Here is an 18464-nt window from a genome sequence, read left to right on the forward strand (position 1 = left end):
TACTGATGTGAAGGTATCAGGTAACAAGAGAAAGTGGAATGGAAGCTATGATCGAGGTAATCAACAACAAACTTTTAAGAAACAAGAAACCCCGAAAGGTGCGGGTAGTGGTTCAGGTTTTGGTTACAAAGGACAAAGTCCTTTATGCAACCGATGTCACAAACATCACTTTGGTTACTGTAGTGTGGTATGCAACAAATGTAATCGACAGGGTCATCTTGCTGAAGATTGTAGGGCTCTCGTGACGAATACAAATGGTACCAAGACTCCTGCCACCAATGCAAATAGAACTGCTTTGGCTACCATTACTTGTTATGGGTGTGGAAAACAAGGTCACTATAAGAGCCAGTGCCCGAATCCAGAGAAGAATAATGGATCTGCACGTGGAAGAGCATTTGTTATTAATGCTAGAGAGGCGTGTGAAGACCCGGAGCTTGTTACGGGTACGTTTACCATTAATAACTTATCCGCATCTATTATATTTGATACTGGTGCTGATAGAAGTTACGTGTGTAGAGACTTTCACGCTAAATTGAATTGTTCATCATTACCTCTCGATGCTAAGTACATGATTGAGTTAGCTAATGGTAAACTAATTAAAGCCGATAAAATTTGCCGTGATTGTAAAATAAATTTAGCCGGAGAAACGTTTAAAATTGACTTGATACCCGTAGAATTAGGAAGTTTTGATGTAATAGTCGGCATGGACTGGATGTCCAAAATAGGAGCTGAAGTTGTGTGCGCCAAGAAGGCAATTCGCATTCCTCGTAAGGATAAAACGCCAGTAATGATTTATGGAGAGAAGGGTAACTCAAAGCTAAAACTCATTAGTTATTTGAAAGCTCAAAAGTGCTTGAAGAAAGGGTGCTATGCTATCTTAGCACATGTTAATAAAGTCGAAACAAAGGAAAAAGTGAAGAGCATCAATGACGTGCCTGTGGCAAGAGATTTTCCTGAAGTCTTTCCGGAAAAGTTGCCGGGATTACCTCCATTTAGATCTGTAGAATTTCAAATAGATTTAGTACCAGGAGCTGCACCAGTGGCTCGTGCTCCATATAGACTTGCACCGTCCGAGTTAAAAGAACTTCAGAGTCAGTTAAAAGAATTACTGGATCATGGATTCATACGACCAAGTACTTCACCGTGGGGAGCTCCGATTCTATTTGTTAAAAAGAAAGATGGATCTTTTAGGATGTGTATAGATTATCGTGAATTAAATAAGTTAACTATCAAGAATCGGTATCCACTACCGAGAATTGACGACTTATTTGATCAACTCCAAGGATCATGTGTGTACTCAAAAATTGACTTAAGGTCGGGCTATCATCAATTACGTGTCAAAGAAGAAGATATACCGAAAACTGCTTTTCGGACACGTTATGGTCATTACGAATTTTTGGTTATGCCGTTTGGATTGACGAATGCGCCAGCTGTATTCATGGACCTCATGAATCGAGTTTGTAGTCCGTATTTAGATAAGTTTGTTATCGTTTTCATTGATGATATTCTTATCTATTCCAAGAGTGAGCAAGAGCATGAAGAGCATTTAAGGTTGATATTAGAGTTGTTGAGAAAAGAACAACTATATGCTAAATTTTCTAAGTGTGCTTTTTGGTTGAAAGAAGTTCAATTTCTTGGCCACGTTGTTAGTAGCAAAGGAATTCAGGTTGATCCAGCAAAAACTGAAGCCATTGAAAAATGGGAGACTCCTAAGACACCAACGCAGATACGTCAATTTTTGGGTTTAGCCGGTTATTATAGAAGGTTTATTCAAGATTTTTCCCGAATAGCTAAGCCGTTGACAGCGTTAACGCAAAAAGGGAAGAAATATGAATGGACTTCTGAGCAGGAGAGTGCATTTCAATTACTAAAGAAGAAGTTAACTACGGCGCCTATTTTATCGTTACCAGAAGGGAACGATGATTTTGAAATATATTGTGACGCTTCGCGACAAGGTTTTGGTTGCATTCTTATGCAACGAAAGAAAGTTATTGCATACGCATCCCGACAATTGAAGATTCACGAGCGGAATTATACGACGCATGATCTAGAACTGGGAGCAGTCGTGTTTGCATTGAAGATATGGAGACACTACTTGTATGGGGTTAAATGCACTGTGTTTACTGATCATAAAAGCCTTCAACATATTTTTGATCAGAAACAGCTGAACATGAGACAACGTAGGTGGGTCGAGTTAATAAACGACTATGATTGTGAAATTCGTTATCATCCTGGGAAGGCGAACGTGGTGACCGATGCTTTAAGCAGAAAGGAACGAGAACCAATTCGAGTACGAGCGATGAACATAAAAATTCGCATGAATCTCAACTCACAAATCAAAGAAGTTCAACGAGAAGCACTTACTAAAGAAAATATAGGAAATGAAATAATGAAGAAGTATGAGAAGCAACTCGTTATGCGGGAAGATGGAATTCGATATTTTGCAAATCGTATTTGGGTACCGAATTTGGGTGGATTAAGGAAGTTGATATTAAATGAGGCACATAAGACAAGATACTCGATACATCCTGGAGTTGGAAAGATGTACCAAGATCTTAAGACACATTATTGGTGGCCTAATTTAAAGACAGACGTTGCAACATATGTTGGGGAATGTTTAACTTGTTCCAAAGTCAAAGCTGAACACCAGAAGCCGTCAGGGTTACTTCAACAACCAGAAATCCCAGAATGGAAATGGGATGGTATTACCATGGATTTCATCACGAAGTTACCAAAGACTGCCTGGGGATACGACACCATTTGGGTGATTGTTGATCGTCTCACCAAGTCTGCACACTTCTTGCCTATAAAGGAAACGGATAGAATGGAGAAACTATTACGATTGTATATAAAGGAAGTTGTTTCAAGGCATGGAATACCTATTTCCATTATATCCGATCGTGATAGTAGATTTACATCAAAGTTCTGGCAATCACTACAGGAGGCCCTAGGAACTCGTTTGGATATGAGTACCGCGTATCATCCGCAAACTGACGGGCAGAGTGAAAGAACGATTCAGACTCTTGAAGACATGCTCAGGGCATGTGTGATCGATTTTGGAAACGGATGGGATAAATATCTACCATTAGCAGAATTCTCGTATAATAATAGTTATCATGCGAGCATTAAAGCTGCGCCATTCGAAGCATTGTACGGAAGGAAGTGTAGATCTCCTATTTGTTGGAATGAAGTAGGAGATCGACAATTAACTGGTCCCGAGATCATACACGAAACGACTGAGAAGATAGTACAAATCAAGGAGAGATTGAAAACAGCCCGTAGTCGCCAAAAGAGCTACGCCGATGTTCGAAGGAAACCATTAGAGTTTCAGATCGGTGACATGGTTATGTTAAAGGTGTCACCTTGGAAAGGTGTAATACGTTTTGGAAAAAGGGGTAAACTAAACCCAAGGTATGTAGGCCCGTTCAAGATCATCGAACGCATTGGACCGGTAGCTTATCGACTCGAGTTACCGCAACAACTCGCCGGAGTACATAATACCTTTCACGTCTCAAACCTTAAGAAGTGTCTTGCAAAGGAAGACCTCACCATTCCTCTTGAAGAAATCCATGTCGACGAGAAACTACAATTCATCGAAGAACCAATCGAAATCATGGATCGTGAAGTTAAACGGCTCAAGCAGAGCAACATACCGATCGTTAAGGTTCGTTGGAATGCTCGAAGGGGTCCCGAGTTTACTTGGGAATGAGAGGATCAAATGAAACAAAAATATCCACACTTGTTTTCCGATGACGCAAAATAGGTACAATTTTAAAATTTCGGGACGAAATTTATTTAACGGGTAGGTACTGTAATGACCCGCACTTTTTCGATCGTTCTATACTTATAAGATTAATATTTATATAAATTAAACCTTATCAACATGATAAGCAATCCAAATTGTTAAGATTTATGTTTTTGAAAAGAGTTTTACACAACGTTTGACCGTCTAGTTTGACCGATGATATCACGAACTATACAATATATGATAATTATACATACATATTTAACATGATCTAAGGATGTTTTAATATCTCATTTTGTATTAATAACAAAAAGTCATAAGTATATTTTGAAACTACTAACTTAAGTTTTCAAAACAATAACCATACGTAACGTTATTTGACATAAATACTGATGATTTATAATGTTTATACATATATCGTATAAGTAATGTATTTAATCATTTTTAAAGGGCTTTTATACATAAAACAATATAAGTATATTTACAAAAGATAGTTATATTTGAATTCTCGTTCCGTTTCCTCAATAATCCTATACGTATATCTAGGGTACTATACACAGCTTCTAGAAGTATTTACTATTGGTATATACCAATAGAAATCTTCAATTATTGGAATAATATGTCATTCATGACATAATAAATTTTAACTTATCTTAGATATTTTAACTAAAAACCAAATTTTCAAGCCTATAAATAAGCACCATTTCTAACTCATTTTTACACATTCATTTTCCAAATTTTACTTCCAATTTTCACACACACTTGCAAGAACTCTCTCAACTTTTATTTTACTACTTCTTTCCAGCAACTTTACATTTTAAACTTGAGGTAAAAACTCTACTTCAACTCTTTTTCAATTCATATATTTATAGCTATATATATAAGAGTTTATAAACTAGAACATAGTTTGAATGATTTCAAACTTGTTCGCAAACTAAATAGATCCTTCTAACTTAACTTTTAAAATACTTCAAGACCTGTAATATAACTTAAAAATATGCTAATTTAACAAGGTATAACTTGGTTTTTCAAAGAACACCTTAAAAACTATTTTTATGACGTCGGAGTGCAACCGGGGGCTGTTTTGGGTTGGATAATTAAAAACCATCTTAAACTTTGAATTGGAGGTTTATTTTCTGGAAAAATGATTTTTACTATGAATATGATAACACATAAAAATTTCATGATTTAACTCAAAGTATAAGTATTTTTAGAAAAATAATCATTTAAGGTTGTTTACATGATGGAAAATGATTAACTTCATAAGTTTCACTAAAGTTTGACCTATGACCTGTGATTTTGAATACAAACTAAGGTATTTACAGTTCATAGTCTTAAAGAGGGACTCGATCCAAGGAAGTGGCAAGTTGAATCAACGAAAACGGAGTTGTAACGAAGAAACTATGACCAAAACGAGATCGGATATCTAAGACTAGTTTGGCTACGAAAATAATTGGAGAAAATTAAATAAATCACATCTTTTTAAAATAACATGATATTTTATATATATGTACTCATAATTTAATTTTATATGGTTCAGGATCACCCGTAAACAATACGAGAAGATTAATCATAAGATCCCATGATTGTACGCAACACGTCATTTGACAACACCGGTACTTTATGTACGCAACACGTCATTTGACAACACCGGTACCATGGGTCAAGATTAATCTCGACCAATACATATACGATGGGGGTTTTTATTTATTTCATTGGGGGTTTATTAAACACCTAAAAATGAACCATTAAAATTGAATTACTAACATCGGACTGCTAACTACGGACTAAGAAATTATTAAAACTATTAAAAGTATAAAAAGTATATATATGTGACGATTGTTTAAAATAGAAATATATTGATAAACTATATATGGATAGGTTCGTGATATCAATCGGAGACCAAGTCGAAATTACATATCTTCAAGACGAAAGTGAGTATATAGTCCCACTTTTAAACTCTAAATATTTCGGGATGAGAATACATGTATTTTATGTTTTACGTTATGGACACAAGTAACTGAAAAATATATTCTACGTTGAGTTGTACCACTGGCATACTTCCCTGTAGCTTGGTAACTAATATTTACAGCGGTATTGTAAACGCGAATCCTGTTGATAGATCTATCGGGCCTGACAACCCCAACCGGACTGGACGACCAGTATTCAACGGTTGCACAGTACTTCGTTTCGTGACTACACTTGGTACGGTGTAGTAAGATTTCATAATAAAGGGAATATGCGACGTGATTAAATGTTAAGTATGGTTACCAAGTGCTCAACCACTTAGAATATTTTTATTAAAACGTTTATATATGAAATCTTGTGGTCTATATATATATATATATTGCTGCCGGCATTAAACCTATATCTCACCAACTTTATGTTGACGTTTTAAGCATGTCTATTCTCAGGTGATAATTAGAAGCTTCCGCTGCAACATGTTGAATTTAAGCAGGATCTTGCGTACTCATATTTGTGTCAAAAATAAAACTGCATATCCGAGGATTTGTATTGTAAAATATGCTAGAAATCGTGTTGTTATCATCATTTGTAAAGTTTGTAAGTCTAAGATTATCGCTAAACGATAATCATCTTTATTTTGTCTAAAGCTTGTATCAAAATAAGAATTATGGTTTGTAATGTAAAATATATGCAGTTGTTCTTTTAAAAATGTCGCATATAGAGGTCAATACCTCGCAATGAAATCATACGTTATCTAACACGTTCTTATGGTTAAGGACGGGTTATGACATATATACACTCTAATGATCAGCTCTTAGTAGCCCATGTGAGTCACCTAACATATGTGGGAACCATCATTTGGCAACTAGCATGAAATATCTCATAAAATTACAAAAATATTAGTAATCATTCATGACTTATTTACATGAAAACAAAATTACATATCCTTTATATCTAATCCATATACCAACGACCAAAAACACCTACAAACACTTTAATTCTTCAATTTTCTTCATCTAATTGATCTCTCTCAAGTTCCATCTTCAAGTTCTAAGCGTTCTTCATAAATTCCATAAGTATAGTTTCATAAAAATCAAAAATACTTTCAAGTTTGCAAGTCTACTTCCAAGCTTTCTAATCCATTTCAAGTAATCATCTAAGATCAAGGAACCTTTGTTATTTACAGTAGGTTATCTTTCTAATTCAAGGTAATATTCATATTCAAACTTCGATTCAATTTCTACAACTATAACAATCTTATTTCGAGTGAAAATCTTACTTGAACTGTTTTCGTGTCATGATTCTGCTTCAAGAACTTTCAAGCCATCCAAGGATCCTTTGAAGCTAGATCCATTTTTCTCATTTCCAGTAGTTTTATCCAGAAAACTTGAGGTATTAATGATGTTCATAACATCATTCGATTCATACATATAAAGCTATCTTATTCGAAGGTTTAAACTTGTAATCACTAAAACATAGTTTAGTTAATTCTAAACGTGTTCGCAAACAAAAGTTAATCCTTCTAACTTGAATTTTAAAATCAACTAAACACATGTTCTATATCTATATGATATGCTAACTTAATGATTTAAAACCTGGAAACACGATGAACACCATAAAATCGGATATACGCCGTCGTAGTAAAACCGGGGGCTGTTTTGGTTTGGATAATTAAAAACTATGATAAACTTTGATTTAAAAGTTGTTCTTCTGGGAAAATGATTTTTAATATGAACATGAAACCATATCCAAAAATCATGGTTAAACTCAAAGTGGAAGTATGTTTTCCAAAATGGTCATCTAGACGTCGTTCTTTCGACTTAAAAGACTACCTTTACAAAAACAACTTGTAACCTGTAATTCCGACTATAAACTTATACTTTTTCTGTATAGATTCATAAACTTAAATTCAATATGAAACCATAGCAATTGGATTCACTCAAAACGGATTTAAAACGAAGAAGTTATGGGTAAAACAAGATTGGATATTTTTGATCTTTTTAGCTACGAGAAATGTTTAACAAATCTATACAAATCATATCCTAGCTAACTTATATTGTATTATACATGTATTCTAATATATTATGTAATCTTGGGATACCATAGACACGTATGCAAATGTTTTGACATATCATATCGACCCATGTATATATATTATTTGGAACAACCATAGACACTCTATATGCAGTAATGTTGGAGTTAGCTATACAGGGTTGAGGTTGATTCCAAAAATATATATACTTTGAGTTGTGATATAGCCTGAGACGTGTATACACTGGGTCGTGGATTGATTCAAGATAATATATATATCGATTTATTTCTGTACATCTAACTGTGGACAACTAGTTGTAGGTTACTAACGAGGACAGCTGACTTAATACACTCAAATCTTTAAAACATAATAAAAATGGTTGTAATTATATTTTGATCATACTTTGATATATATGTACATATTTTTATAGGTTCGTGAATCGATCCGTGGCCAAGTCTTATTTCCGAGGAAGGAAATATCTGTGAAAGTGAGTTATAGTCCCACTTTTAAAATCTAATATTTTTGGGATGAGAATACATGCAGGTTTTATAAATGATTTACAAAATAGACACAAGTACGTGAAACTACATTCTATGGTTGAATTATCGAAATCGAATATGCCCTTTTTTATTAAGTCTGGTAATCTAAAAATTAGGGAATAGACACCCTAATTGACGCGAATCCTAAAGATAGATCTATTGGGACTAACAAACCCCATCCAAAGTACCGGATGCTTTAGTACTTCGAAATTTATATCATATCCGAAGGGTGTCCCGGAATGATGGGGATATTCTTATATATGCATCTTGTTAATGTAGGTTACCAGGTGTTCACCATATGAATGATTTTTATCTCTATGTATGGGATGTGTATTGAAAAATGAAATCTTGTGGTCTATTGTTACGATTTGATATATATATTGTAACACCTTAGGCAAATCCCACATCGCACATGGACATGAGTGATCATGAGATTATAAGGTAATACTCACGCTTAAATGAAACAACGCGTTTTGGGACCACTGGCAGAGCAGGTGTGCGAGTACGTTGTGGTTAAGCGTGCTCGGGCGAGAGCACTACCAGGATGGGTGACCTCCTGGGAAAGTGCTTCTCGTGTGTGGTTGCCAAAGAAAAGTCGTGCGCATGCGAACAAAGCGGACAATATTGTGGTAATGTTAAGTTGGGGTGTTACAGAATGGTATCAGAGCCACTCATGTGCCATTGGGGATGGTGGGGCAAACCTCATTGAGGACGATGAGTCCATAAGGGGGGGTGAATGTAACACCTTAGGCAAATCTCACATCGCCCATGGACATGAGTGATCATGAGATTATAAGGTAATACTCACGCTTAAATGAAACAACGCGTTTTGGGACCACAGGCAGAGCAGGTGTGCGAGTACGTTGTGGTTAAGCGTGCTCGGGCGAGAGCACTACCAGGATGGGTGACCTCCTGGGAAAGTGCTTCTCGTGTGTGGTTGCCAAAGAAAAGTCGTGCGCCTGCGGGCAAAGCGGACAATATTGTGGTCATGTTAAGTTGGGGTGTTACATATAGGTTAAACATATAACTCACCAACATTTTTGTTGACGTTTAAAGCATATTTATTCTCAGGTGAATACTAAGAGCTTCCGCTGTTGCATACTAAAATAAGGACAAGATTTGGAGTCCATGTTTGTATGATATTGTGTAAAAACTGCATTCAAGAAACATATGTCTATGTAATATATTTCTATTGTAAACCATTATTTAATGGTCGTGTGTAAACAGTATATTTTAGATTATCATTATTTGATAATCTACGTAATGTTTTTAAAACCTTTATTGATAAAATAAAGGTTATGGTTGTTTTAAAAATGAATGTAGTCTTTGAAAAACGTCTCATATAGAGGTCAAAACCTCGCAACGAAATCAATTAATATAGAATGTTTATAATCAATATGAACGGGACATTTCAATGAGGTCCTCAATATGGCCAATATGTTTGGATGTCAAGCCGGGAAAGTCCCGTTTACTTACCTTGGAATTCCCATCGGGTCGTCAATGAAGAAGGTTAAGGATTGGGATGTCTTGATTGAAAAAAATAAATCAAGGTTATCGAATTGTAAAATGAGAACGTTGTCTTTTGGCGGCCGAGTAACTCTTATTAAATCGATTCTTAATAGTCTTCCATTGTACTACTTCTCGCTCTTTCGTGCTCCTCAATGCGTGCTAAATATACTTGAGAGAGTGAGGCGTTTTTTGTGTGGGGCGGGACAGAATTTGATTCCAAAATTGCATGGGTTAAATGGGAAAGTGTCATCTCACCTTACGGGGCGGGGGGTTTAAACTTTGGTTCTTTAAAAAGCAAAAATTTGGCCTTATTATGTAAATGGTGGTGTAGGTTTAAAACCGAAACCAACTCTCTTTGGGTCAAGTTAATTCGCAGCATTTATGGTTCGGAAGGGGGGTTGGGGTTGGAAGTCGAGTCCACTCGATTTTCATCATCTGGTATTTGGTATAACATAATTATGGCAGGAAACTTTTTGGATGCTTCGGGTATTACTTTCAGGTCATCCTTCGAGAAAACTGTGGGGAATGGATCTACGACTGCCTTCTGGAATGATGTGTGGATTTGGGGTATTAAGCTGAGCGAAAGATTTCCCAGGTTGTACAGACTCGAGCGTTTTAAAGATGTTGTAATCATTGATCGGGTACGGGTGGCAGCCGAGGAAGATGGAACGTCAACAACCTTCTGCTGGTCGCACAAACTCAGAATTAACCTCGCTTGTTCATTTAATTGCAGGCTATTGTTTCGATCCAGAAAGCAACGATTCTTGGAGATGGTCCTTATCAGCTAGCGGTATGTTCACTGTCAAGGTATTATCTTCCATCATTGATGAATGCTTGCTGTCATCCAATGACCGAGCACAAGAAACACTCAGGAATTCTCTTGTACCAAAAAAGTTAGAAGTTTTCATGTGGCGGGCATCGAAAAAAAGAATACCGGTCAGGACCGAACTCGACAAGAGGGGTATTGACCTACATAGCGTAAGATGCCCACTATGTGATGATGATCTAGAAACGGTAGACCACTCGTTCATATTTTGCAAACATTCTATGGAGATTTGGAATCGCGTGATTAATTGGTGGAAGCTCGGCAATTTCTCGAATTATAGTATCATCGAAATCTACAAAGGTAATGCCACAAGCCCTATGTCTAGTCTTGGAAGCAAAATTTGGCAAGCGGTCGGTTGGGTGAGTGCGTATTACATTTGGAAAAATCGAAACAACATGGTATTTCGTGGTGAAAAATGGACTACCCCGGTGTTATTTAACGAAATCCAACTCAAGTCATTTGAATGGATTTCCCATCGGATGCCAAAAAAGACGATCGATTGGTGCTCATGGTTAGACAATCCTAGTGTTTACCTCAATATTAGCTAGTCGTGTAGTTACTTTTTAGTCTTGGTGTTTGCTTACTCGCAAACATATTTTGCTTTATGTATTTTCATGTTCGCTTTTTATTTTCGTGTAGTTGGTTTTTCATCCCAACTCGGTTTGTACTAAACGTTTGACGTTTGATATCAATATAGCTTGCTTTTAAAAAAAAAGAACTTTAGTTGATAAGCTTTAAAATTGTAGTTTGTTCCCATATAGGTGAAATTTTTAATAATACTTTAGATGACACTTCAAATTTAATTTCAAAATGATTATATTTTCTGCTTTATACATAGTCTATAGTAAATATAACAAGTATATTTTTTTAAGGCAAGCAAATTTTATTAAACCACGAGAATATTACATAGAGTTACATAGAGCTAATACTTAAAAATTATACAAATGCAAATACACGAAGTAAAGAAACAGAGAACCCGTTGCCGAGATCACAACAAGCCTCAACACGAAAATGGAGTAGAAATCCAAAGAAGCCAATCGAAATTGCGTTGTTTATGTCTTCGAGAAATCCAATCATACGCAAGAATTTGTTATAAACTATATATATCAATGATCTAATGTCGTTAAACACTGTTATTATTACTAAATATTTACACATAATCGAACAACATAAAACAAAATTCACACATTATAAATCGGCCCCCTCAAAAGCTATGTTCAAGCTTCGCCGCTGTATATAACTGGACAATGAAAATGCTACTGGTATTCTACTCCGTATATATTGTAGTTATTTAGATTTGTTTGTTAAACAAAGATAAAAACAATTGTTTTGACAATCTCTAAAAATTTAGTAAGTACTAAATTTGTAGTCTTATGAGTTACGAATGTTTGAGCTTTTGAATCAACCAAATCAGAGCCCGTATAAAAAGATACGACAAAAATGGTCAAGACTCGCAGAATTTGCGAGTTGTCATCGTTTTGATCATATCATTTTCATACGAACTCATATTTAGTCGATTTCAAAACTTAAACGCTCGCAACTCAAAGAGTTACAATTTCATATTTGTACTTGTAGTAAAACTGCACCAGTCAGTGCAATTTTAAGGGTTTATTATCGATCAAGAAATACATTTCAAATTTCGCTAATATGTGTGGCCCTCCCAATACAAATGTTCAACTTTCCCCACCGTTTGAATGATTTAAATATCATGACTAGTGCAACAAACTGTAATCTTGATTCGATAAATGCTAGCAATGTTTTTTTTAGCAACAAGGTTCATTATCTTATGGTTAATATGCAAATGGAGAAACAAAGTGGTGCATTCACCTCTTAATTCGAGACCATCAATTCTAAATGAAGACCTTACGGCGAATCTTAAGTTTTTATAACATCTATGACTAACCAACGGATCCCTAATGCTTCAAGGATATTTTGAAAATTGAAAGTTGGATTCAAGTAACAACATCGTATATTTGTATATCATTTGGCTCATAGTCTCTCTACATTTGGTGTAGGAGTTTTGATCATTCATACTCCATCTTTAATTATGTCTTTTTGCTAATACTCCGTATATTTAAATAAATATTTCTATTAATATTTTATCTTTAATCTTTAACTAGTCCGGATCCGGCCGCGCAATGCGGCGGGGACTTTCGGCCTGCGTATTCATATTTAACGTAGCTTTCTGTATTTACAGAAGGGAAAAGGCCTCATGTGTTAAGCGCCGTTATAGATGTCGTTGTCTTTAGCGTTTTTTTAAAAAGTGTCCGTATCGTAGTTAGTTTCGTTTCGTTCATAAAATTATTTCGAGTCTGACGGTGCTGTCGAAAAAATTTAACTCGCTGCGAGCAGGAAGATACGGGTTGTCGTTCTGTTTAGCGTTTTTTTAAAAAGTGTCCGTTTCGAAAGTAGTTAGTTTCGTTTTGTTTATAAAATTATTTCGAGCCTTACGGTGCTGTCGAAAAAATTTAACTTGCGGCGAGAAGGAAGATACGAGCTGTCGTTGTGTTTAGCGTTTTTTAAAAAATGTCTGTTTCGAACGTAGTTAGTTTAATTTTGTTCATGAAAAATTTTCGAGTTTACCGGTGTGGGCGGTGGAATTTAACTCGTGTCGAGCAGGAAGATACGGGCAGTCGAAGCGTTTGGGCAGAGTTTTTATATTAAGTAAGAGAATTTATATTTTACCTCCTGGAGTTTGGTGTAGTTTTTGTAAGTTGATTATAGTTGAGGGGGTGTTTTGCGTTTTTGGGGGTTGGGTTTGGTTGGGTGTCGTTTGATAAAGTGGGGCGGCCAAAACGACCACAAACACCATTACACCACCTTCACGTACAGGGGTTGGTGCGGTTGGTGTGGGACTCGTGGGTTCTGGCTCGCGATTGCAGGCTTCGATTCAGGTGAGGACCTTTTTTGGGGTCTGACTTTCTTCGTGGTGGTTACGTCAAATTGCAACATGCACGAAGTTTATTGCTTGTTTGTTTGGTTCTTGGGGATTTTTCTTCCAGGTTTGTGCTGTTGCTTTCAATGTTTATTAATTCTGTACGTTAGCTCGTCTTTGTATATGTGAGTTCAATAGGGCGGTTTGTGTTACGTCTGTCAAACAGATTTTATAATTTGTCTCAATTGTAACACCACAAGATCGTCAGATCTTCTTTATATATATATATATATATATATACATATATATATATATATATATATATATATATATATATATATATATATATATATATATGTGTGTGTGTGTGTGTGTGTGTGTGTGTGTGTGTGTGTGGGTGTGTGTGTGTGTTTTTTTTTCCCCAAAATAAAATAAAATAAAATAATAATAATAATAATAGTAATAATAATAATAATAATAATAATGTTTTTAATAATAATGTTTTTAATAATAATGTTTTTAATAATAATGTTTTTAATAATAAATCAATAAATTCTAAAATTAAAAAAAAAAAAGAAAAAAAAAAAAACGTAAAGTGACACGGGAGCAACACTAGAGAGGAGCAGAGGAACGAATCAAAGGCACGTTTTTGAGGGTTCAACTAGGGTTTCTGAAACACCACCAACACCCCTAACCAGATAGCCACCGTCGTCTATGGCGGCAACCGCGATCTACCTTCGTTTCCGTCCACACAGACACCTCCAGCTACAGCTTCAATGCACTACCTCCTCATTTCACTTCTATTCACCATCATCATCTTCTCATTCCGATGACAACAATCAAAATCATTCACGATCGAAATCTTATTTCGCTGACGTTAAAGCCAGTCTGAAGCAACCTACGTCATCATCATCATCTCAACAGCCTCGCCGTCCTTCTTTTATCAATTCAAACCCTAGCACTCAAAATCCTGCTTCTCTTGATGAGATCCGTAAAAATCTCTCCGAGTACCGTCGTCAGTCCACCGTACAACCACCGAATCCATCTCCACCTGTTCTTTCATTCCAAGAGCTTTACAAACAAAATGCGATGCCAAAATGCGATGCCAAAACCCGATCCAGGATCCGGATCCGGATCCGAAGTGAAAAGAGATCCGGCTCCGTTAGATTCAATCCGAATGAGTTTGAAAAATCTGAGAATGGATTCGCCTAAGTCAACTGAAGATGCTCGTCGGAATTCACCGTATGATAAAACTGGTTTTAATTTGAATTTGAATTTGAATTTGAGACCTACGTCTGAGAATGCAGTGCCTGGATCAAACATGAAGAATAATAAGAGGAGTTCGGTATCGAATGAGACGAAACCGGACTTTATGAGGAGTTATGGTTATTTAGATTTAGGGAGTAAGTTGAAGAAATTGAGGCCAGTGACTAAGAACAATGAATTTTCATTATCTGAATTGAATGAGAGGTTGAAGAAGGTGAGGGAAATGGATGATAAGGAGATGCAAAATACGAGTGGTTTGAAGTTTAGTCACTTAAGGGAGAGCCTTGCAAAGTTGCAGAATGAGGAAATTCAAAAAAAGAATGCAGGTACTTACGATTTTGATCGATATAGTTTGTAAATTTGAATGTTATGTTGATGTTGATGTTCTATGCTTTCATAAGTTAATAGGATTTGTTAAGTGGTTGCTATTTAAGTTGTCACATTATAGGGTTATGTACATATGTAGGTAAAAGAAGTGTATTGAGTGAGCTTGGAACTCCACACTTTATGTTAGCTCCACCGAAAGAGGACTTGGTTGAAAAGGCAAGTGCTTTGTTGTTTGCTTTTGTAGTTTCTTTTATGTGCATTAGTGTGAGTTACTGAAACTGGATCATTGCCTGTGTTAGCATGTCTAAACGTCTTTGTTTTCTCGCTAAAAACTAAATCTTTGGCCCTGTTTTCAAAGTAAACAAGACCAGTAGGGAACTTAAAGGTTTAAGATTGTATACATGTTAGAATGTTAAAATTACCATCACACTCACCATTTTCTTCTTCTTGAGGGAGTGATTACGATGAGATATATGGTATTTTCTTCGCATCATTTTACTATGTTAAGAAACTGTAGATATCGATGTACTCGATGGATTTGTCCTTTAAACACATCTGTACTCTGTCTGCCTTGATATTAGGTCGGAAAGGTTTCGATCGTTTAAAAAGGTGCGCTCTATGTATACCCTAAAATTGAATTGTTTTACTCATTCATACTTCGCATAGCTCTTGAAATTTTTGTGAGATTTCGAACAGGGGTCAAGCACCCAAGCAAAGCTCACATTGAGGGTGTGTTTGGATGAAAGTAGCTGGAGCTGGAGCTGGAGCTTATGAGATAGAGCTGGAGCTAGAGCTTATTTTTTAAGCTGGTAGCTGGAGCTTATTATTTTTTATAAGTGTTTGGTAAACTAGCTGGAGCTTATTTTCTAGTTCATAAGCTCTACTTTTTTTCATAAGCTACTAAAAGTAGGGTGTGTTTGGACGAAAGTAGCTGGAGCTGGAGCTTATAGCTGGAGCTGGAGCTTATGAGCAGGAGCTTGAGCTGGAGCTTATTTTTGAAGCTGATAGCTGGAGCTTATTATTTTTTATAAATGTTTGGTAAACTAGCTGGAGCTTAGTTTTCAGTTCATAAGCTCTACTTTTTTTCATAAGCAACTACAAGTAGCTTATTTTTTCAGAGCTTATGATTTTCATAAGCTCTACTTTTTTTGTCTACCAAACGAAGCTTATGACTTGGAGCTTATTAAAATCATAAGCTCAAACTCCAATAAGCTTCCATAAGCTCCAATAAGCTACGCGCCAAACAAACCCGTAGCTTATTTTTTCAGAGCTTATGATTTTTATAAGCTCTACTTTTTTTTCTCTACCAAACGAAGCTTATGACTTGGAGCTTATTAAAATCATAAGCTCAAGCTCCAATAAGCTCGTCACCCAAACACACCCTGAGTGAGGTTTTATCATTGAGTATTTATGTTTACAAAAGTCTCCTATGTTCTATGTCTTAGGTGGTGTTTGTTTTTTAATATGTTTTTTGTAAAGAAGATGTGGTCTGAAGGGTGAATAGTAAAGATTGTTTTAATGTCTGCAAAATAACTTAATACTAAATAAACTAATACTGTATGCAAGCACGCCAGCACTTAGAAGCATATTTCTAAGTTCGTGAGTTTGCAGAGAAAAACAAACCTTCATAAAAACATCTGCGGACGCCTCCGCAGACATAAGACATAATAATGATCTGCAGATTGAAAAACAAATGACTCTTTACTCAATTGTTCAGATTTATTTATAAGTTTTTTGTAATAATTGGATGTTACAGTTATTTTTTGTAACACCAACCTTCTGGTTGATGATGACCAGACTCAAGTCCTCTTTTAGTGATTGTTATTTGCAACTGTCTCTAGAACTTGGTAGACTATCATGGTTTTGCTGTTTTAGTGGAACTGATATAGCAATCAAAGTGTGCATGTCTAATTACTATAAAACCCCTGATATAGATGTGACTTGTAAGATATTGCAACCACTGAAGTTTTTTGTTGCTGTTGTAAAACGTTCTGAATTTACATTTGTCATCTGCAGAGAAACAAAAGATTGAGCTTAAAAATGTAAGAGAGAAATTCAAAATTTCTGAATCAGACTGTGGATCAGCTCGTGTTCAAGGTATGTGGAATTCTGAATGTTGATTATTTTTCTGTTTAGGAAATTTTATGTGTGATAGAACAGTTCAGATATGTTATAATCTTAAGTATGTGAATACAACATCAATAATGTTATTGATGTATGACCGTGATTTTTTTTTTTATTATTATATTTTTTTGTCAATGGGAACATTCTAATGGTCATATGACCAGTAAGTCACAAAATTTCAAAACTCACACTTGCTAATGAATGATCATGAATTGACACACATTTCTTTTCTAGATTGGTAATGTAAGAAGAGTAATAAATTCGAAGTTTTATTTCGAAAATCGAACGTTGTAGTTATAATATGATTTTGTTATGCTCATTTATCATGTTAAAATTGATAATCAGCTAGTTTTTCATAGATTTTCATTCTTTGTAGTAGACATGTAATCGATACTTAAGGTTTAGTAATATGATCAATTTTCTAATATTATTCGCCAATGGAATGGAAATATTAGTAATACAGATATACAGATGCTTAGTATTTTTAATTTTCACGCCCTGACTATTAATCAAACGAAAGATTAGCTGCAACATGAGGTTAGGTTTAGATTAAGCTTTTTTGTCTGCATTGGATGTTAGATTGAGGTTATATAAAAATCCGAGGTTAAAGCTCCCATGAACACCCCTATTGCAGTCTTTATTTTAAGGGTCCCGGTATCTTTATGTATATCTTGCTGGTCGCTGGATTATATTTTCATGATGATTTATAGTAGTTTTGTTGTTTATAGATGAAATAGATGGTTTATGAAAATTTTCTTGTACGTTTATTTTTTTTTTTAATTCTGGGGAATCATATTTCACTGTATCCTAGCCATGATGTTATCAGCAAGGGCTCTACTTTCTCATGTTACTTGTTAATGCTTATGTATATGTTATTTGTTTATTAATTTAACCCTTTTTTATTCTAAGCTACATGATGTTAGCAACAAGTGTATAATTTTATTAGTTTATTGCTTACATCTATATGAGTTTATTGTTTTTTTTTTTTATGTTTTCAGTGGCCCAACTCACTACCAAGATCAAGCACCTTGCTACTGTCCTGCATAAAAAGGTTATATTTGATTACTTATAAAAAGGTTGCATCATCATATTTTTCAAAAAGTTGCTCCGCATCCCAATTGGTAGTTTTTCTAATGATAAAAATTTGATGAAGCTTCGGTTATTCTTTCCTATTAAGAGATAACTATGCTCATAATCATTAGCAACACACTCCTTTCGTATAGAGTAATTGTTTACTACTCCATCCTTGTAAACTT

At 35.3% G+C, this 18464-nt stretch overlaps 1 protein-coding gene across 1 annotated transcript; it reads left to right on the plus strand.

The window, feature by feature from the left end:
• The first annotated feature begins 14145 nt into the window (after positions 1-14145).
• On the plus strand, positions 14146-15696 carry LOC139869426 (uncharacterized). Its single transcript, XM_071857744.1, has 2 exons — positions 14146-15083; positions 15224-15696. The coding sequence occupies exons 1-2, from the start codon at positions 14474-14476 to the stop codon at positions 15358-15360; spliced, it is 747 nt and encodes a 248-aa protein (XP_071713845.1). The 5' UTR covers positions 14146-14473; the 3' UTR covers positions 15361-15696.
• The last annotated feature ends 2768 nt before the right edge of the window (positions 15697-18464 follow it).

The sequence above is a fragment of the Rutidosis leptorrhynchoides genome, chromosome 9 (assembly GCF_046630445.1).
Source record: "Rutidosis leptorrhynchoides isolate AG116_Rl617_1_P2 chromosome 9, CSIRO_AGI_Rlap_v1, whole genome shotgun sequence".
Classification (NCBI taxonomy): Eukaryota; Viridiplantae; Streptophyta; class Magnoliopsida; order Asterales; family Asteraceae; genus Rutidosis; species Rutidosis leptorrhynchoides.